Genomic DNA, 22,408 nt, shown 5'->3' with positions numbered 1-22,408 from the left:
TCAAAGATTGATTTGAGATCTGGCTACAATCAGTTGATGATTAGGGCATCCAATGTTCCTAAGACAGCTTTTCGGACTCAGTATAGGTATTATGAGTTTCTAGTGATGTCATTTGGGCTGTCAAATTCCCCAGCAGCATTCATGGATTTGATGAACCAGGTGTTCAAACCCTACTTGGATTCCTTTGTGGTTGTCTTTATTGATGATATCTTGATCTACTCCCACAGTCGAGAGGAGCATGAGCAGCAACATCGGATCGTTCTTCAGACTCTGAAAGACAGCCAGTTATATGCTAAGTTCTCAAAATACGAGTTTTGGTTGAGTTCAGTTACTTTCTTAGGTCACGTTGTATCAGCAGAGGGTATTCATGTGGATCCTAAGAAGATTAAGGCAGTTCAGAACTAGCCTAGACCCACATCAGCTATAGAGATCCGTAGTTTCATGGGTTTGGCAGGCTATTACCGTCGATTTATGGAGGGGTTTTCATCCATAGCAACCCCGTTGATCAGATTGACCCAGAAGGGTGCCCCGTTCAGGTGGTCAGACGAGTGTGAAGTGAGCTTTCAGAAGCGCAAGACATCTTTGACTACGACACTGGTATTGGTCAGGACCTTATACAGTATATTGTGACGCATCCCGTATTGGTTTGGGTGCGGTATTGATGTAGGGTGGCAAGGTTATTGCATATGCTTCACGGCAGTTGAAGGTTCACGAGAATAATTACCCTTTTCATGATCTAGAGCTGGCAGCCATTGTTCACGCATTGAAGATTTGGAGGCACTATCTTTACGGCGTGCCATGTGAGGTATTCACGGATCATCGGAGCTTGCAGTATTTGTTCAAGCAGAAGGAACTCAATTTGAGGCGGAGAAGGTGGTTGGAGCTATTGAAAGACTATGATATCACCATATTGTATCATCCCGAGAAGGCCAATGTGGTGGCCGATGCTTTGAGTAGAAAGTTAGTCAGTATGGGTAGCCTTGCATATATTCCAGTTGGTGAGAGACCGCTTGCATTGGATGCTCAGGCCTTGGCCAACTAGTTCATGAGGTTGGATGTTTCTGAGCCCAGCCGTGTTCAAGCGTGTACAGTTGCTCGGCCTTCTTTGTTTGAGCTCATTAGAGATCGGCAGGATGACGATCCTCATTTACTTGTCCTTAGAGACACATTGCGGCACGGTGGTGCCAAGCAGGTTACTGTTGGAGTTGACGAAATTTTGAGGATGCAGGGTCGTATTTGTGTGCCTAATGTGGATGGACTTAGTGAGTTGATTCTTGAGGAGGCCCACAATTCCTGGTATTCTATTCATCCGGGCGCCGCCAAGATGTATCAGGACTTGCGGCAGCATTATTGGTGGAGGAGGATGAAGAAAGACATAGTTGCATATGTAGCTTGGTGTTTAAATTGTCAGCAAGTAAAGTACAAGCATCAGAGACCTAGTGGTTTGCTTCAGAAGATAGAGATTCCTGAGTGGAAGTGGGAGCGTATCACCATGGATTTTGCGGTTGGACTTCCACGGACTCAGAGGAAGTTCGATGTAGTTTGGGTCATTGTAGACAGGCTGACTAAGTCAGCGCATTTCATTCATGTGGCAGTTACCTATTCCTCGGAGCGGTTGGTAGAGATGTGCATTCGTGAGATCATCCGTCTTCACGGGGTGCCCGTGTCTATCATTTCTGATCGAGGTACGCAGTTCACCTTGCACTTCTGGAGGGCAGTACAGTGTGAGTTGGATACGCGGGTTGAGTTGAGCACATCATTCCATCCTCAGACAGACGGGCAGTCTAAGTGCACTATTTAGATCTTGGAGGATATGCTCTGCGCATGTGTTATAGACTTCGGAGGAACGTGGGATCAATTCTTGCACTTTGCAGAGTTTGCCTACAACAACAGCTACCAGTTGAGCATTCAGATGGCTCCCTATGAGGCATTATATGGTAGGCGGTGCCAGTCGCCAGTTGGGTGGTTCGAGCCGGGAGAGGCTCGGTTGTTGGGCACAGACTTAGTACTTGTCACGACCCAAACTAACCCTCTGTAAGTTGTCGTGATGGCACCTAGTCTTTACGACTAGGTAAGCCTAATATTATGAAAAATATAAAGAAAACACAGCATTTTAAAGATAACCAACATATTGTGAATAGCCAAGAGTAGTACCACTCGGCATATACAAAATATTTTTTCAAGACCCGGAATATCACTAAGTCACAAGCTGCTATAATCTATGTAGCTCTATACAAAAGTCTAAAGATAATAAAGAAAGTCTCTAGGCGAGGGAATAGAAGGGAACTCTGATGATCTGCGGATGCAAGCAGAAGTACCTTGAAGTCTCCTAGAATCAGCAGCATGCACGAACCCCAAGGCTGATAGCTCGTACCTGGATCTGCACACGAAAACATGTGCAGGAAAGGGCATGAGTACACCACAATGGTACCCAGTAAGTGCCAAGCCTAACCTCGGTCGAGTAGTGATGAGGTCAGGTCAAGGCCTTACTGGAGTAAATATAATAAATTAAACAGTAAAAGGTATAAGTAAAATTTACGGTAACACGATTAAAGAAACTCTCAAAAAATTTAACAGTTAAGGGAGTCCTCGACTCAGAACAAGGTAAACACAGTGGGGAATCTCCTGGGATACCGTCCCGTAGTTCCAAATGAATATGCAGTACATAGGGATCTCCTGAAATACGTCTGTAGTCCCAAAGTAAATATACAGTGCTGGGGGATCTCCCGAAATACGTCTGTAGTCCCAAAGTAAATATGCAGTGCTGGGGGATCTCCCAGAATACGTCTGTAGTCCCAAAGTAAATATGCAGTACAAGAGGATCTCCCGGAATACGTCCGTAGTCCCAATTTAAATATGCAACGCAAGATAAAATGGCAGGTATGGCATCGAGTTATACAGTTTATACTAGAACACATATAAGGAAAGTAGGGACTTAACTAAGCATGGCACACAGAATGTCAAATAGGCAATTAAAACACGTAAGCATGCTTCTCTAGCCTAAGTTTAACAATTAAACGTATTAGTGCAATTTAATAAAGAAAGAAACAGTTTATGATTTAGAAGGGAAAAATGGGTTTTTTGTTTTTGCAATAATAGCCCGTGTACATATTCGTCACCTCACGTACACGGCGCCCACATATCAATTAATATCAAACATCTTAAAGGAAAGTCCTCAACACAAGGTTAGGCAAGCCACTTACCTCAAATCACTCAAATCACTTCGATAACACGTTCTTGCCATGAGTATCCGACTCCAAATGGCCCGAATCTATTCAAATAAATCGCATAATGTAAATATTAACTATAAGTAACTTATTTAGCTAATTAATTCGAAGCTAAAGCGTGAATTAGGAAAAACGCCCAAAACGTCTCCCCGGGACCATGTCTCGGAATCGGGTAAAAATTATAAATTATGAACACCCATTCATTCACGAGTTCACTCGAACAAAAGTCATCTAAATCCGATATCAAATTCCCATTCAAATCTCAGATTTTCAATTGGGGAACCCTTTTCCCCCATTTCCAAACTTCTACCCTCAATTTCCTTATTTAGACGAAGAAAACAATAATATATAAATGTATTATGATCAAAATAGAGTTAGAATTAGTTACCCAATAGTTCTTCTTCAAAATCCCTCAAGAAATCGTCTCCCACCGAGCTCTAAATTGAATTTTGTGTTATGAAATTTCAAATCCTCGAAATCCTCTTTTCTGCCCAGCGATTTCCGCACCTGCGGACCTAGGACCGCACTTGCGGACAATCCATCGCAGGTGCGAAGTCCACTTACTTGGGCTGGGTCCGCACCTGCGCGCATGAGTGCGCACATGCGGATGCGCTTCTGCGCTCAATCGTCCGCTTCTGCGGAACCTTGGGTCCTTCACACCTCTGCATCTGCGACTGCCCTTCCGCAGATGCGGCTCACTCGTCGCATCTGTGACCACTGACTCCCGGCCTAAAAGCGCACCTGCAATCCCAGCCTCGCTTCTGCGAGGCCGCACCTGCGGACTCCCCACCGCAGGTGCGAAAACACCAGAACCAGCAACTCCAAATATTCCTCTAAGTCCAAGTTCATTCTGTTAAGCACCCGAAACACACCCGAGGCCCCCGGGACCTCAACCAAACATACCAACCAATCCTAAAATACCATACGAACTTAGTCGAGCCTTCAAACCACGTCGAACAACACCAAAATCATGAATTAAGCACAGATTCAAGCCTAAGAATTTAAAATTTTCCAAATTCTACAAACGACACCGAAACATATCAAATCTAGTCCGAATGACCTCAAATTTTACACACAGGTCACAAATAATATTACGAACCTACAGCCTCTTTTGGAATTCCATTCCGAGCTCGATATCTAAATTTCCACTATCGGCCGAAATCGCCGAAAAACTAACTTTCGCCAATTCAAGCCTAAATCTACTACACACCTCCAAAACACATTCCGGACATGCTCCTAACCCCAAAATCACTCAACGGAGCTAACTGAGTCGACGGAATTCCATTATGGATCCATTTTCATACAGTTCCGACTACGGTCCAAACTCTAAGGCTTAAACTCACAACTAGGGACTAAGTGTCCCAAAACTCTCTGAATTCCATAACCAATCACTCCGGCAAGTCCCAAAAGCTGAAACAAATATAGGGAAAGAAGATATTAGGGGATCGGGGCTCAAATTCTCAAAATGACCGGCCGGGTCGTTACATCCTCCCCTTCTTAAAATAATCGTTCGTTTTCGAACGAGTATAAAGACATACCTGAAACTGTGAAAAGATGAGGGTACTGGCTGCGCATATCCTGCTCGGTCTCCCAAGTTAATTTCTCGACCGGCTGACCCCTTCACTGGACCTTTACTGAAGCAATATTCTTTGACCTGAGCTTTCTGATTTGCCTGTCCAAAATGGCTACTGGCTCCTCAACATAAGATAGATCTTTGTCCTACTGGACTGAGCTAAAATCCAATACATGAGTTGGATCACCGTGATACTTCCGGAGCATAGACACGTGGAATACCGGGTGAACTCCTACTAGGCTGGGAAGCAAGGCAAGCTCATAAGCAACCTCCCCAACTCACCGCAATATCTCAAAAGGACCAATGAACCTCGGGATCAGCTTGCCCTTCTTCCCGAACCTCATGACGCCCTTCATAGGCAATACCCAAAGCAAGACCCGCTCACCAATCATAAATGCCAAGTCACGAACCTTCCGGTCCGTATAACTCTTCTACCTGGACTGGGCTATGTGAAGTCTCTCCTAAATCACCTTCACCTTATCCAGGGCATCCTGGACCAAATCTGTACCCAATAATCAGGCCTCGCCCATCTCAAACCATCCCACAGGGGACTGGCACCGCCTACCATACAAAGCCTCGTACGGTGCCATCTGAATGTTGGACTGGTAACCGTTGTTGTAAGCGAACTCTACAAGTGGCAAGTATTGATCCCATGACCCTCCGAACTCCATCACACAGGCACGGAGCATATCCTCAAGAATCTGAATCGTGCGCTCGGACTGCCCGTCCGTCTGAGGGTGAAAGGTTGTGCTCAACTCCACCCTAGTACCCAACTCCTACTGTACGGCTCTCCAAAATTATGATATGAACTGTGTACCTCTGTCTGAAATGATGGATACTGTAATACTATGAAAGTAGACAATCTCTCTGATATAAATCTCAACCAACCTCTCAGAAGAATAAGTGGTCAACACTGGAATAAAATGAGCTGACTTGGTCAACCGATCCACGATCACCCAAATAGCATCGAACCTTCTCAGAGTCCGTGGAAGTCCAACTACAAAGTCTATTGTGATCCGTTCCCACTTCCACTCTGGGATCTCTAACCTCTGAAGTAATCCACCCGGCCTCTGGTGCTCATATTTGACCTGCTGACATTTGAGACACTTGGCCACAAACCCCAACTATATCCTTCTTCATCCTCCTCCCCCAGTAGTGTCGTGTCAAATCCTGATACATCTTCGTGGCACCGGGATGAATGGAGTACCGCGAGCTGTGGGCCTCCTCGAGAATCAACTCCAGAAGCCCATCTACATTGGGCACACAGATTCGACCCTGCATCATCATCACACCGTCATTACCAATAGTCGCATCTATGGCATCACCTTGCCGAACCCTATCCTGAAGAACTAGAAGATGAGGATCATCATACAGGCGCTCCCTGATATGGTCATAAAGAGAAGACCGAGCAACCACACAAGCTAATACCCGGCTAGGCTCTGAAATATCCAATCTCACGAACTGGTTGGCTAAGGCCTGAACATCTAAGGCTAAGGGCTTCTCAGGTGCCGGAAGATATGCCAAATTCCCCAAACTCTCTGCTCGGCGACTCAAGGCGTCGGTCACTACATTGGCCTTCCCCGGGTGTTAATATATAGTGATATCATAGTTTTTAAGTAGCTCCAACCACCTCCGTTGACGCAAATTAAGGTCCTTCTATCTAGATAAGTACTGTAAACTTCGGTGATCAGTGTTGATCTCACAAGGAACACCGTACAAATAATGACGCCAGATCTTCAGGGCGTGAACAATAGCTGCTAACTCAAGATCATGGACCAGATAATTCTTTTCATGCACCTTTAACTGTCTAGACGCGTAGGCAATCACCCTACCATCCTGCATCAATACCGCTCCAAGGCCAATACTCGAGGCATCACAATAGACAGTGTAGGACCCCGAACCTGTAGGCAATACTAATACTAGGGCTGTAGTCAAGGCTGTCTTGAGCTTCTGAAAGCTCTCCTCACACTCCTCGGTCCACCTGAACGGAGCACCCTTCTGGGTCAGCCTGGTCATAGGTGCTGCAATGGATGAAAATCCCCCCATAAAGCGACGGTAATACCCCGCCAAACCAAGGAAACTGCGGATCTCCGTAGCTGATGATGGTCTGAGCTAACTCTGCCCTGCCTCCACCTTCTTCAGATCTACCTTGATCCCATCACAAGACACTATGTGGCCCAAGAATACCACTGAATCAAGCCAGAATTCACATTTAGAAAATTTTGCATACAATTTCTTCTCCCTCAAAGTCTGAAGCACGGTTCTCAGGTGCTGCTCATGATCTTCCCGAGACCAGGAATATACCAGGATGTCGTCAATAAACACAATGACGAAGGAATCAAGATAAGTCCGGAACACACTGTGCATCAAATGCATAAAGGCTGCTGGGGCATTGGTCAGCCCAAATGACATGACAAAAAACTCATAGTGACCATATCTTGTCCTAAAAGCAGTCTTCTGGATGTCCGGCTCCCGAATCTTCAGCTGATGATAGCTAGAACGCAAGTTAATCTTGGAAAACACCCTGGCACCCTGTAACTAATCAAATAAATCATCGATGCGAGGCAAAGGATACATGTTCTTCACTGTAACCTTGTTCAACTGCAGATAATCAATACATATACGCATAGAACCATCCTTCTTCTTCACAAATAAGGCCGAAACACCCCAAGGTGATACACTGGGCCTGATGAAACCCTTATCAAGCAACTCCTGCAACTGCTCATTCAACTCCTTCAACTTAGAAGGAGCCATACAGTAAGGAGGAATAGATATGGGTTGAGTGCCCCGCAACAAATCAATGTCGAAATCAATATCTCTGTCGGGTGGCATGCCCGGAAGATCAGCTGGAAACACATTTGGAAAGTCCCTCACTACTGGAACTAACTCAACTGTAGGGGTATCAATACTGACATATCTCACATAGGCCAAATACGCATCACACCCCTTCTCAACCATTCGCCGAGCCTTAAGAAATGAAATGACCCTACGGGGAGTATACTCTAAGGTACCTTTCCACTCTAATCTCGGCAAGCCTGGCATAGCCAACGTCACGGTCTTAGCGTGACAATCAAGAATAGCATAATGAGGCGACAGCCAATCCATGCCCAAGATAACATCAAAATCTACCATACTGAGTAATAACAAATCAGCTCTGGTCTCAAAACCACTAAGAGCAATCAAACACGACCGATATATGCGGTCCACAATGAGAGAATCTCCCACAGGAGTAGATACATAAACAGGGGAACTCAAAGAATCCCGAGATATCCCCAAATGTGGAGCAAAATAAGAAGACACATATGAATACGTAGAGCCTAGGTCAAATAATACTGATGCATCCCTATGACAGACAGGGACGATACCTCTGATGACTGAATTTGAAGCAACGGCCTCTGAATGGGCTGGAAGAGCATAGTACCTGGCCTGGCCTCCCCTTCTAGGGTGACCTCAACCTCTCCGACCTCCACCTCGAGCTGGCTGAGGAGGTTGGGGTGGCAGCTGGGGCTGGAAGAATGACCGGAGGACCCGATGGAGCACGTGGAGGCTGATAAGTCTGTGGAGGTGCACCACTCATGGATCTGGGGCAATCTATAACCATGTGACGAGTGTCACCACACTCAAAACAACCCCTCGGAGGATGCGGCGGTTGAGACTAACTCAAACCTAGCCTGCTGGACTGGCCGGTAATAGCACCTCGAGTAGGAGGCATACTGGATACTGGCGGTGCATAATAGGGCTCCTGAGGTCTAGGAGGAGCTGGAACATCGATGGCTGCTGGAAGAGCTAAATGAACAAGGCGACTCATAAAACCCCTACCATAGCGTGCTGCTGGTGCACGAGCTCCTGAATAATGACCAGTCTCTCGAGACCTCTTAGCCTCTCTCTCCTCTCTGTCCCGGGCATAACATGCCCTCCACCCTCCTGGCAATGCTCAATGCCTACTGATAAGTGATGTCCATCTCCAACTCCCTGGTCATACTGGTCCGAATACTGGGGTGGAGTCCCTCAATAAAGAGACGAACCCTCTCTCTGACTGTAACAACCAGAGCCGGTGCATGGCGAGCTAACTCACTAAAATGGACTGCATACTCTGACACAGTCATAGCACCCTGACGCAACTGCTCAAACTCTGCGCGCCAAGCATCCCTGAGGCTCTGAGGAACATACTCACGCAAGAACATCTCTAAAAGTTGAGTCCAAGTGAGTGAGGCTGCCTCGTCCGGACTACTCATCTCATAGGCATGCCACCACTGATATGCCGCTCCCCTTAGTTGGAAAGCAATGAAAGAAACCCCACTCGTCTCCACAATGCCCATAGTGCGTAGAATACGATGACACTCCTCAAGAAAAGCTAGAGCATCATCTGAAGCTAGTCCGCTGAAATTAGGTGGGTGGTACTTCTTGTACCTCTCAAGTCTGAGCTGCTCTGCATCAGAAGCAGCTACCCTGATCTCATGTTGAACCGGAGCCACTAGGGGCATAGGAATATACTCTATGGCCTGATCAACCTGGACCCTCTGCTCAGGAGTGCGGTCTGTAGGAGTCTGTGCCCCTCCCCTGGCCTGAGATGTAGCGGGAGCTATCAGAAATAGTCCAGCCTCAGCCAGATTTCTGAACATGCTCAAGAACTGAGCTAAAGTCTCCTGGAGGGCTGGAGTAGCAATAGGGATCTCCGGCGCTGGCCCTCTAGCTAGAGCTGCTAGGGGCTCTTCTGACGCAGCTCTCGTAGTTGCTCGGGCTACACCGCGTGGTCGTCCTCTACCCCGACCCTGGCCTTTGGCGGCTCTGGAAGGGGGATCAGGTGTCTGATCGTCGGTCCTCCCAGTACGGGTCCTCACCATCTGTGAGAAAGAATAGAATAGAATCTTAGAATTTTTGGTGTCAATAACTCGCACGACAAGGAAATCAAAGAAATATGATTGTTCTTAACAGTTACATAGCCTCCCGAAGATAAGTACGGACATTTTCGCACCGATCCGCGAGACTCTAATAAACCGGCTTGTGACTCGCGACTCCTATGAACCTAGTGCTCTGATACCAAATTGTCATGACCCAAACTAACCCTCTGTAAGTTATCGTGATGGCACCTAGTCTTTACGACTAGGTAAGCCTAATATTACGAAAAATATAAAGAAAGCACAACATTTTAAAGATAACCAGCATATTGTGAATAGCCAAGAGTAGTACCACTCGGCATATACAAAATATTTTCCCAAGACCCGGAATATCACTAAGTCACAAACTGCTATAATCTATATAGCTCTATACAAAAGTCTGAAGATAATAAAGAAAGTCTCTAGGCGAGAGAGTAGTAGGGCACTCCGAAGATATGCGGACGCAAGCAGAAGTACCTTGAAGTCTCCTAGAATCAGCAGCACGCACTAACCCCAAGGCTGATAGCTCGTACCTGGATCTGCACACGAAAACATGTGCATGAAAGGGCATGAGTACACCACAATGGTACTCAGTAAGTGCAAAGCTTAACCTCGGTCGAGTAGTGACGAGGTCAGGTCAAGGCCCTATCGGAGTAAATATAATAAATTAAACAGTAAAAGGTATAAGTAAAATTTACGGTAACACAGTTAAAGAAACTCTCGAAAAATTTAACAGTTAAGGGAGTCCTCGACTCAGAACAAGGTAAACACAGTGGGAAATCTCCCGAGATATCATCCCCTAGTTCCAAATGAATATGCAGTATAGGGGGATCTCCCGGAATACGTCCGTAGTCCCAAAGTAAATATGCAGTGCTGAGGGATCTCTCGAAATACGTCCGTAGTCCCAAAAAAAATATGCAGTGCTGGGGGATCTCCCGGAATACGTCCGTAGTTCCAAAGTAAATATGTAGTACAGGGGGATCTCTCGGAATACGTATGTAGTCCCAATTTAAATATGCAACGCAAGATAAAATGGCAGGTATGACATCGAGTTATACAGTTTATAATGAACACATATAAGGAAAGTAGGGACTTAACTAAGCAGGGCACACAAAATGTCAAATAGGTAATTAAAACACATAAGCATGCTTCTCTAGCCTAAGTTTAACAATTAAACGTATTAGTGCAATTTAATAAGAAAAAAAACAATTTATGATTTAGAAGGGAAAATGGGATTTTGTTTTTTGCAATAATAGCCCGTGTACGTACACGGCATCCACACATCAATTAATATCAAACATCTTAAAGGAAAGTCCCCAACACAAGGTTAGGCAAGCCACTTATCTCGAACTGCTCAAATCACCTCGATAACACGTTCTTGCCACGAGTATCCGACTCCAAATGGCCTGAATCTATTCAAATAAATTGCATAATGTAAATATAACTACAAGTAACTAATTTAGCTAATTAATTCGAAGTTAAAGAGTGACATTAGGAAAAAGGCCCAAAAAGTTTCCCCGGGCCCACGTCTCGGAATCGGGTAAAAATTACAAATTATGAACACCCATTCATTCACGAGTTCACTCGAACAAAAATCATCTAAATCTGACGTCAAATTCCTATTCAAATCTCAGATTTTCAATTGGGGAACCCTTTACTCCCATTTCCAAACTTCTACCCTAAATTACCTTAATTAGACGAGGAAAACAATAATAGATAAATGTATTATGATCAAAATAGAGTTAGAATTAGTTACCCAATAGTTCTCCTTCAAAATCCCTCGAGAAATTGTCTCCCACCGAGCTCTAAATCAAATTTTGCGTTATGAAATTTCAAACCCTCGAAATCCTCTTTTCTGCCCAGTGATTTCCGCACATGCGGACCTAGGACCGCACCTATGGTCACGCACCTGCGGACAATCCATCGCAGGTGCGAAGTCCACTTACTTGGGCTGGGTCCGCACCTGCGCGCATGAGTCCGCACATGCGGATGTGCTTCTGCGCTCAATCGTCCGCTTTTGCGGAACCTTGGGTCCTTCACACCTCTGCATCTGCGACTGCCCTTCCGCAGATGCGGCTCCGCTCCTGTGGCTCACTCGCCGCATCTGCAACCACTGACTCCCTGGCCTAAAAGTGCACCTGCAATCCCAGCCTCGCTTCTACGAGGCCGCACCTGCGGACTCCCCACCGCAGTTGCGAAAACACCAGAACTAGCAACTCCAAAAATTCCTATAAGTCCAAGTTCATTCCGTTAAGCATCTAAAACACACCCGAGGCCCCCGGAATCTCAACCAAACATAACAACCAATCCTAAAACACCATACGAACTTAGTCGAGCCTTCAAACCACGTCGAACAATACCAAAATCATGAATTAAGCACGGATTCAAGCCTAAGAATTTAAAATTTTCCAAATTCTACAAACGACGCTGAACCACATCAAATCTAGTCCGAATGACCTCAAATTTTACACACATGTCACAAATGACATTACGAATCTGCAGCCACTTTCGGAATTCCATTCCAAGCTCGATATCAAAATTTCCACTATCGGCCGAAATTGCCGAAAAACTAACTTTCGCCAATTCAAGCCTAAATCTACTACAGACCTCCAAAACACATTCCGAATGTGCTCCTAACCCCAAAATCACTCAACGAAGCTAACGGAGTCAATGGAATTCCATTCCGGATCCGTCTTCATACAGTTCTAACTACGGTCCAAACTTTAAGGCTTAAACTCACAACTAGGGACTAAGTGTCCCAAAACTCTCTGAATTCCATAATCAATCACTCCGGCAAGTACCAAAAGCAGAAACAAATATGGGGAAAGCAGATATTAGGGGATCGGGGCTCAAATTCTCAAAACGATCGGCCGAGTCGTTACAGTACATAATGCCTTGGATAAGGTCAAGATTATTCAGGATCGACTTCGCACAGCTCAGTCCAGGTAGAAGAGGTATGCCGACCGTAGAGTTCGTGATATTGCATTCATGGTTGGAGAGAGAGTGTTACTTCGGGCATCACCCATGAAGGGTGTAATGAGGTTCGGAAAGAAGGGCAAGTTGAGCCCTAGGTATATCAGACTTTTTGAGATTCTGGAGAGAGTGGGAGAGGTGGCTTACAGGCTTGTGTTGCCACCTAGTTTAGCAGTTGTTCATTCGGTATTCCATTTATCCATGCTTCGAAAGTATCACGGTGATCCGTCCCATGTGTTAGATTTTAGCTTTGTCCAGTTGGACAAGGATTTGACTTACGAGGAGGAGTCGGTGGCAATTCTAGCCCGACAAGTTCGCCAGTTGAGATCAAAGAGTTACCCTTCAGTTCGAGTGCAGTGGAGAGGTCAGCCTATTGAGGCAGCTACTTAGGAGTCCGAGTCTGATATGCGGAATAGATATCCCTACCTTTTCACCAGCCCAGGTACTTTTCTATGTCCGTTTGAGGACAAACGGTTATTTTAGATGTGGAGAATGTGATGACTCAAAAGGTCATCTTATGTTTTAGAACTCGAATCTGCGCTTTTAAGCCTTAAAAATCTCATTTTTACCCTCATCGATTTGCGTGCGCAGTCTGTGAAATTTGGTGAGAAACGGAGTTGATTTTGACGTGATTCGGACGTCCAATTGAGAAAATAGAAATTTTAAAGTGTTCTTGAGAATTTTATTTGATTTGGTGCTAAATTCATAGTTTTAGGTGTTATTTTGGTAATTTGATCGCGCGAGCAAGTTCGTATGATATTTTTAGACTTGTGTGCATGTTTGGTTTAGAGCCCCGAGGGCTCGGGTGAGTTTTAGATAGGCCACGGGATGTTTTGAACTTAAAAAATCTCGTATTTTTGCTGTATCTGATGTCTGCAATACTGTGCTTCGCGATCGCGTAGTCACTCTCGCGATCGCGAAGGGGAAACTAGGCTGGGGGAGGATTTACTCTACGCGAACGCGAGACCATGGTCGCAAATACGGAGCATTGGGGGGAGTTGCTCTACGCGAACTCGGCAGGTCGAACGCGAACGCGTAGCTCTAGCTATGCTGGGCAGGGGACCTGGGGAAGCTCTACACGAACGCGAGCCATTTCACGCGAATGCGAAGGTAAGGCGGGCTAAGCCTTCGCGAATGCGTAAAGCCTCCCGTGATTGCATAAGTCCTTAGGAGGCTGCTCTTCGCAATCACGGCAGTGTTCACGCGATCGCGATGAATATTGTCGCCAAGTGCATAAAACAGAATCAAACACGGGTTTAAGCCATTTCTTCAACATTTTTCAAGAACCAAACGGGTAGAGGTGATTTTCAAGAGTCATTTTCTTGCCCAAAGTATTGGTAAGTGCTTCTAAACCATTTTCTTTCAATTACCCATTACATTTTATGAATCATCAACCTAAAATCTAGAGTTTTTATGGTAGAATTAGGGGTTTGGGTAGAAACTAGAGATTTCGAACATTTGGAAATTTAGACCTCAATTTGAGGTCGGATTTCCAAAACTAATTACATATTCGGGCTCGGGGGTGAATGAGTAAAAGGATTTTGGTCCTAACCTCTAGTTTTGATCAAGCGGGCCCGGGGTCGATTTTTTGACTTTTTGGAAAAAAAATTGGGAAATTTAATTTATGAAAATATAATTGATTCCTTTAGCAATATTTGATATTATTGAGTCATTTTTGAATAGATATGAGTGGTTTGGAGGTGAATTCCAAAGGAAAAGCTGTGATTGAGAATTAAGTGGCCTTCGGAGCAAGGTAAGTATTGTGTCTAACCCTGACTTGAGGGAATTAGGAACCTTAGATTATTTGCTAAGTGAAATTCATGTGAGCGGCGTATATGTGAGGTGACGAGTACTTATGCGCCGCCAATTTACCTGTATTCCATGTTTCTTCCATTTTCTTATATTGTCTCTTTCCTATGCCTAATTGCTACATGTTTATACTAGTATTGTTAAATTGATCGCCATTATCATGGTTACGAATTTTCTGTTGGTAATCGAGTATTCATTTAAAAGTTGAGATTTATATTGTGGAACCAAATGTTGAAGTAAGGTTTGTACTTATTATTCTATCTCCCTGTTGTTATTTATGCATTGCATTATGGTAAGGGAGAGTGTTAATGCACGAAGGGTGATGTCGTGCCATATTGTGAGTGTTAATGCACGAAGGGTGATGTCGTGCCATATTATGAGTGTTAATGCACGAAGGGTGATGCCATGCCATATTGTGAGTGTAAAAGCACGAAGGGTGATGTCGTGCCATGATATGAGAGTTAATGCACGAAAGGTGATGCCATGTCGTTTCTATAAATTTTATGGTAAGATTGAGAGTAAAAGTACGAAGGGTAATGACGTGCATTTTTCCTTTACTGTGTTCACTATTCCTGTTAATTCATGGTATATTGACTGCTCCGGTGATCATTCTGTTGTAGTTCTTTATCTTGTATTCCCCTTAGTATGTTCCCCTCCTGACATTTCTTGTTTAGTTCTTCATTTCTGTTATTTATATATACACTATTAAATTGTACAGGTTGATTTGTAGGTGCCTTGCCTTAGCCTCGTCACTACTTCATCGAGGTTAGGCTCGACACTTACCAGTACATGAGGTCGGTTGTACTGATACCACACTCTGTACTTTCTGTACAGATTTTGATACCGGCTCGGGTTGATCGAGATTTTGCTATTGGTCCGCTGTCCGAAGACTCAAGGTAGATCTGTCGGCATTCACAGACCTTGAAGTCCCCGTCTATCTTTTGTGTTCTACTGTTTCTTTCATTCAGACATTTGTATTTCTTTCAGACTATTACTTGTAGTAAATTCTAGAATGCTCGTGAATTGTAACTCCAGATCCGGGTGGTAGCAATTAATAGAGTTTTATGATATTCTGCATTTATTATATTTTATCTTAGTTAATTATTGTTAATTACTGAATGAGAATAAGGAATTGGTTTAATAATTCTCTAACGTTGGCTTGCTTAGCAAGTGAAATATTAGGCGCTATCACGGTCCCGTCGATGGAAAATTTCGGATCGTGACATCTTCCTAAAGTAGTTTAAGTGCATTAACATTAAGATACACTAAACAATACATGATCTATATCAATTAGAAAAGCCAAGCGAGTTCCACTATACGTTATTCATAAAACCGAAAAATATTAAAAGCAAAAAAGGAAAACAAACACTCCATGCATCAAACCTATCAATAGATATGTACCTGAGTAAAGCAGAATTAGGGTAGTATCATTTTGACATAGAAAGAAAAGCAAAACCCACATCTTCATAAGGAAAACAAAGACGCTTTTCCCATATATATATTAACTTTTCTTCTCGTGTCTTTTGCCAAATAATCTTCTCTTCCATGATTCTGTACCTAAGTAAAACTTACATATATAGAGAGTAAAAATTATATAGAAAATTAGAATAAACTAATCCGACCCAACCTTCAATAAAAAAGAAAAATATTGAAAATCTTGCTAAAATATAATCTGTATTCAAAATATTTATATTCACAATAAAAGATACAGAATAAAATTCCATCAAACGCAACCTTAACAAAGAGCGTCCTTGGAGCGTTCAATTTCCTCCTAGAATCCAGCCCACCGTTTGTCCATGATAACCCTATAAATAATAGAATTTCCCTTCAACTATGTGGCACTAACAAAAATTCTAAGTGTATAAATTATAAGAGTCCTAATGAAAGTTTAACTTTGATTGGATAGTATAAATCGTATCTAATATGAATCATATTGAAAATAAACTATACACTTTGTATGGTTTGTATACGTGCAGTTTAAATCCGAAAAGAATTCCAACTTTGTGTAATTATAATTATATTCATAAATTATATAAATATTTAAGGGCATAAAAGTCGATCAAGATTTCAGGTATATTTTAGTCGTTCAATATTTAATGTTAAACATTCGTGCTTTTATAATAATATAGATATAGATAGATAGATATAGATAGATAGATACATACATATATATATATATACATATATATATATATATATATATATATATATATATATATATATATATATATATATATATATATATATATATATAGATTACTAGAACTAAATTATTATGTTCGAATATTGAACTTAAAAAAGTTATGTGTAGCCGAAGTAGAAATATTATAAAAGAAAATGATTTTTGCCAATTAGCGAGGGAGGTAATTTTATCACTACTCTTAAAAATAATAATTTAACTAGAATAAATATTTTGAACAATTAAGATAATTTCATCAAGAAAAAGTATTTTGATAAAGATTCTTCTTCTTATCTAAACACGTTAATGGCAGAGTTAAAAGGACCAACTAAAAATGCAAGGAAATGTATCATGTTTGTCGTTTGAGGACTAATAGGTGATGAAGAGGGCTAAAAAGCAAATTCTTTATTTCCTGAGATGAATGAAAACGACCAGCAACTGCTGCGCTGGGTTTAGGGCTGACAAAAAACTAGCTAAAAATGAAATCTTTAGTTCTCCCTTCTTCTTCCTCACAGATTCCTCCATGGCTAATCCTCTTTTGCAGACGCCATCTTTGCACTTCTTCAATCTCATCCTCACTAACAAATCAACACCCACAAATTTCTGAACTTTCCCCTTCAGATTCTCTCGAAAAACCCATCTTAAACCCTCAAGATTCTGAAAAGCCTGTACCTTTACATGACATTGACCATTCTTGTGACAGACCCTTTTCAAAAGATGGTGGGTTTACCAAGAATCATGTAGTTGATGTGCTTTTGAGCCACAGAGATGACCCTGATTCAGCTTATAGGTATTTTCAAACTGCTAGGCTACAACGGGGTTTTTTGCATACTAAATCTGACCCTTTCTTTGTTTTGCTTCACATATTAGTAAGTTGTACAATGCATCAACATAAAGCTCGACGCTTGCTTGATAATTATGCTTTTAGTGACTCTGGTCCATCTGCTACTGTTATTTTTAATGGTTTAGTTAATTGTTGCAAGGCTTTTGATTTCGAGTTAAATCCTCGAGTTTTTAATTTCTTGATAAATAGTTGTGTGAAAGTTAATCGATTGAATGATGCAATTGATTGTTTTAATGAGATGGTTGAACTTGATATAACACCGTGGATCCCGATTACGAACAAGCTTTTAAAGGCATTGGTGAGGCACGGCATGATTGGAGTAGTGCGAGATTTGTATACTGATGTAGTGTCTAGAGGGATCTGTTATGATTATCGAACTGTGCATATTTTGATGTCTGCTTGTCTGAGAGAAGGGAAAATGGAGGAGGCAGTGAAGCTTTTTAAGGAGGCTAAGATGAGTGGGATTAAGCTTGACGCAGGGCTGTATAGCCTTTGTGTTTATGTCGCCTGTAAGGAGCAGAATCTAGGTTTTGCGTTGGAGTTGTTGGGGGAGATGAAAGACAGGGGTTGGGTTCCTTCTGAGGGCACTTATGTGAACATGATTTCCACTTGTGTGAAGCAAAGGAATATGGTTGAGGCGTTAAGGCTCAAGGATGAAATGCTTAGTAATGGGCATCCAATGAACTTGGTGGTTTCAACAAGTTTGATGAAAGGGTATCATGTGCAGGGCAATTTATCAAGTGCTTTGGATTTGTTTGACAAACTGGCCGAGTATGGACTCACTCCAAACAAGGTGACATATGCAGTTTTAATAGAAGGATGCTGTAAAAATGGGAATATTGAAAAAGCAGTAGAAATTTACAGGCAGATGAAACTTGCTGGTATCAAGCCCAATGTTTATGTTGAGAATTCATTAATAAAGGGATTTTTGAGTGTTAACTTGTTAGATGAAGCATTGAATGTGTTTGATGAGGCAATAAATTCGGGGACGGCCAATGTTTTCGCTTACAATAGTATAATAGCCTGGTTTTGTAAGAAGGGTCGAATGGATGACGCTCAAAACGTGTGGGATAAGATGGTTGATAATGGAGTTGTACCTTCTATAGCTTCGTACAACAATATGATTCTGGGAAATTGCAGAAACGGGAATATGGACAAAGCATTGGATTTGTTCTCTCAGTTGCCAGAAAGGCAGTTGAAAGCTAATGTTGTAACATATAGCATTTTGATTGACGGATATTTTAGAAAAGGTGACACTGATAAAGCGAGGAACATGTTTGATCAAATGGTCACTTCAGGAATTGCCCCTACTGACTACACATTCAATACCCTAATAAGTGGTCTGTCTAAAGCCGGCAAAATGTCAGAGGCAAAAGATTTGCTTAAAAAGATTGTTGCAGGAGGTCTCCTTCCAACATGCATGTCTTACAATAGCCTATTAGATGGATTTTTGAAGGAAGATGATGTCACCTCAGCATTGGATGTTTACAGAGAGTTGTGCGATAACGGGATTTCCCCAGATGTTGTAACTTACACAACTTTGATTGATGGATTCTGCAAAAGCAATAACATTGATCTAGCTTTAAAAATGCTGAATGAGATGAGAAATAGAGAAATTAAGTTAGATGTTATTGCGTATGCTGTCCTTATAGATGGCTTTTGCAAAAGAAGAGACATGAAAAGTGCTTCTGAACTTTTTGATGAAATCCTTCAAGTTGGTCTATCTCCTAACCTATTTGTGTATAACAGCATGATAAGTGGGTTTAAAAATGTAAATAATATGGAAGCAGCACTAGTCTTGCGTGATAGGATGATCAATGAAGGCGTTACATGTGATTTGGAAACATACACCACATTGATTGATGGGCTTCTAAAGGATGGAAAAATAGTTAGGGCATCTGATTTGTTCACCGAGATGCTTGGAAAGGGTATAATGCCTGACGACATCACATATACTGTTCTTGTACACGGTCTTTGCAATAAAGGTCAGGTTGAGAATGCCCACAAGGTCTTAGAGGAGATGTGTAAAAAGAGTACGACTCCTAATGTTCTGATTTATAATACACTAATTGCTGGATACTTCAAGGAGGGAAATTTGCATGAGGCATTTAGGTTGCATGATGAAATGCTTGACAAAGGTCTTAAGCCCGATGATGCAACCTATGATATTCTTGTGAGTGGATCATTCAGAGGAAACAGTTTCGCTCTTGGTACTTCATTGCCGCAATGAACCAGATACCCTCTAGCATGCCTGTTTTAATTTCTTGAAGAGATATATTGTCCCTTGGGTTTCATTCTTGTCACATGTCTCTGCTCCTGCTGTCTGCAAGGTAAACTGAACTTGCTAACTAGTTTTAACAGTGAATTGAGTTAGATACTGATGAGATTTGGTTTCACTATGACCATTCATTTCTATATCTCTTAGGTTGACAGCTTTAATGGTTGGGGCCCAATGAAATGCTTTTGCTTCGTCCGATCGAGTCGCTCGAAGGTATTAATTCTAGTTCATCTTTCTAAGATCGTCACCTGTTGCACTCATAAAAGAGGGGTTGGGGTTGGGGTTGGGGTTGGGGAGAAATCAAAAGAGAAACTGAATTTTCTGCTGATTCATAATTTCATTGAATGGTTTTATCTGTTTTGGATATGAACTTGGGTCATCTAAAATCTTGAAATTGAACCGACAAGTTAAAGCTGCCTGGTAAATGTTGATCAATAAGTGAACAACTGGATTCAGTTGATAAGAGAGTCGAATCTTACTCCAAATATATTGAGGAAGAGATAGCAACATTTTTGAGGCCACTTTGCATAGGAACAGATGATTGCTATCTTAAGCCACCATTCTACAGAGGTATGATTCCCCACCCTTTGAAATTCACCAAGTCAGGGCTGCCTCATAAGACACCACCTGACAGAAGCAAGCCCCTTAATATATAGCCCTGTCCCTCCAGATTCTCTTCCAAGGCCCTTGACCGTGTTGGTCAACAGTATGTAGCAGGTTTTTACACTGAATTCTTCATTTCATAATGGAGTAATAAGAATGGGTCTGATTGAATTTGCTGACGATAACATCTTCTCATAGTTATTTTGCTCTTCTTGTAGTTGAGATCGATTGCTGGGAATGTTAAATGTATTTTTTAAGAAGGTGCTGGGAATTATTCAATTTTGTGCCAAAACTGGGATAGTTATGCATAAGAGGGAGAAGCTTGGGAGTTTAAAATGCACATATTTAAGTAACTGTATATTTTTTTAAGGGCATTTTTATACTTCTGGTGTGAGATAGTTGGGTGGATGAATAATGAATTAGCTCGTCTTTGACTTTATGAATTGTATGAGCTACTGATGTACTCATGCTTCTTGCACCATCTTTTGTGCTTTTCACCACCTCTGTGGTACTCTTCTTATTGAAATTATTTTACCTTCTAAAAAGTTCTTTCAAGGTCATTTTGTGAGCATGAGATTGCCCTGCTTTTCTAAAATTCTTACTCAATTAATTTAATCTGGTAGATACAGTTTTGATTTGTTTCTTCTATTTATAGGAGGTGGACCTGGGCAGTGGAGAGGGTTTGGGGGTAGGCGATGTTATATTCGTAGATGGGGAGACTTCAACTACCATTTGGAGTGGCTGTCTGGTTTAAGACCTTCTGACCAGATGTGTAAACCATTGTGGCTTTCGCACGACCATCTCTGCAACTAAAACTGGGAGAGTGAAGGTTATTTTAGTGAGGTGCCTATTCAAACTGCCCAGTGCTTCGGGCTAGTAGTGGGAGTGCAACGCGTGCTGTATGATTAGACTCACGAGTTCGAACCATGCCACGAACAAAAAAGCCTGATATTTAAGTGGAGAAGGGTAGAGAGGAGGGTCCACTGTGCACCAAGTTTCGACCTTGCGCCAGCTGGCCCTTTGGGATTTCTTGATTATGAATAAATATATATTGCCTGCTCAAACTATCCTGTAAAGTGAAAAGAATTTTTACTGTAGAATGTATTTACGGGGGAAGCCAAGCGGCTAACGACACTTGTTTAAATAATTTCGCTCTTCCTGCTAGAAGTCAATTCATAAGATTGTCCATACTGAAACCTGAAACTCGAGGTCTGCCCATTTTTCTCTTCAAACCAGCTGTTTCTTTGCTTGTTTTTCTCATCCTATCCCCTGATACACTGCTCAAAAGCCAAGAAAGATAATGATATCGAAGGAATGTATCCTATTGTGCATGTGAAATGTTGAAACCTAAGGAGGAGTAATGTGTAGCTTCTATCCTGCATAAATTCTCTCTTTCTTCTTACTCCTCCGCCATTGCCACGGGGGATCAAGGACATCAATAGGCCATTGTTTATAGTCTCTTTCGAGTGTAACGAGCTTTGTTCAAGTTGTTTGTTGAAAATCTCTTCTCTGCACTTCAGTGGAGACTATTAGATTATTTTCTTAGATGTATTTTTAGATAATTTTTGAGCACTTAAACTTTACAATTCTTTGTGATGCTTGGTTTGCAATGAAAGCTTTTCTGTTAGGTTTAATTGACAAACTATCAGATTAGTGAATCCTTTGTTTATATGGCTGTCCTATCTGAAAGTTGTTACGTATCTGAAAATGCTTTAGAGCTTTAAGTCCGCTCGCTATACACGCAAACTCTATATTTTCTTAAAACTGTGCTCTTCATCTTCAACATTAATTAAGTATGCAAAGGCTTAGGACGAAATACCAATTAATTAAAAGAGTATATATGCAAGAAAAAAATATTCTCTACCTGCCCAAGAAAAATACCAATCCTTTGTAGTGGTATGTCAGGAAGTCATATGCAAATAATTAAATACATAGAACAGAAGCTCTATATCATATTTTTATTTATGAGATATGATATTGTACGGGATACTAATGATTATTTCTTACCAATTTTCAATTATACTTTGGTACTATTACAACTATAA

The 22,408-nt window shown here is 42.1% G+C and overlaps 1 protein-coding gene across 1 annotated transcript; it reads left to right on the top strand.

Annotated features, from left to right (window-relative positions):
* The first annotated feature begins 16,974 nt into the window (after window positions 1–16,974).
* LOC107777250 (uncharacterized) lies at window positions 16,975–22,032 on the top strand. The gene is made up of 3 exons (XM_016597235.2): window positions 16,975–19,812; window positions 19,908–19,973; window positions 21,019–22,032. The coding sequence occupies exon 1, from the start codon at window positions 17,118–17,120 to the stop codon at window positions 19,710–19,712; it is 2,595 nt and encodes an 864-aa protein (XP_016452721.1). The 5' UTR covers window positions 16,975–17,117; the 3' UTR covers window positions 19,713–19,812; window positions 19,908–19,973; window positions 21,019–22,032.
* Window positions 22,033–22,408: the final 376 nt, after the last annotated feature.

Source organism: Nicotiana tabacum, chromosome 9 (genome assembly GCF_000715075.1).
Source record: "Nicotiana tabacum cultivar K326 chromosome 9, ASM71507v2, whole genome shotgun sequence".
In the NCBI taxonomy this organism is placed as follows: Eukaryota; Viridiplantae; Streptophyta; class Magnoliopsida; order Solanales; family Solanaceae; genus Nicotiana; species Nicotiana tabacum.
Note: the sequence above shows the minus strand (reverse complement) of the source record. Positions and strands in the feature narration are given on the sequence as shown.

Coding starts and splice junctions, on each gene's coding strand:
- LOC107777250 (XM_016597235.2), top strand. CDS start 17,118: ATGAAATCTTTAGTTCTCCCTTCTTCTTCCTCACAGATTCCTCCATGG.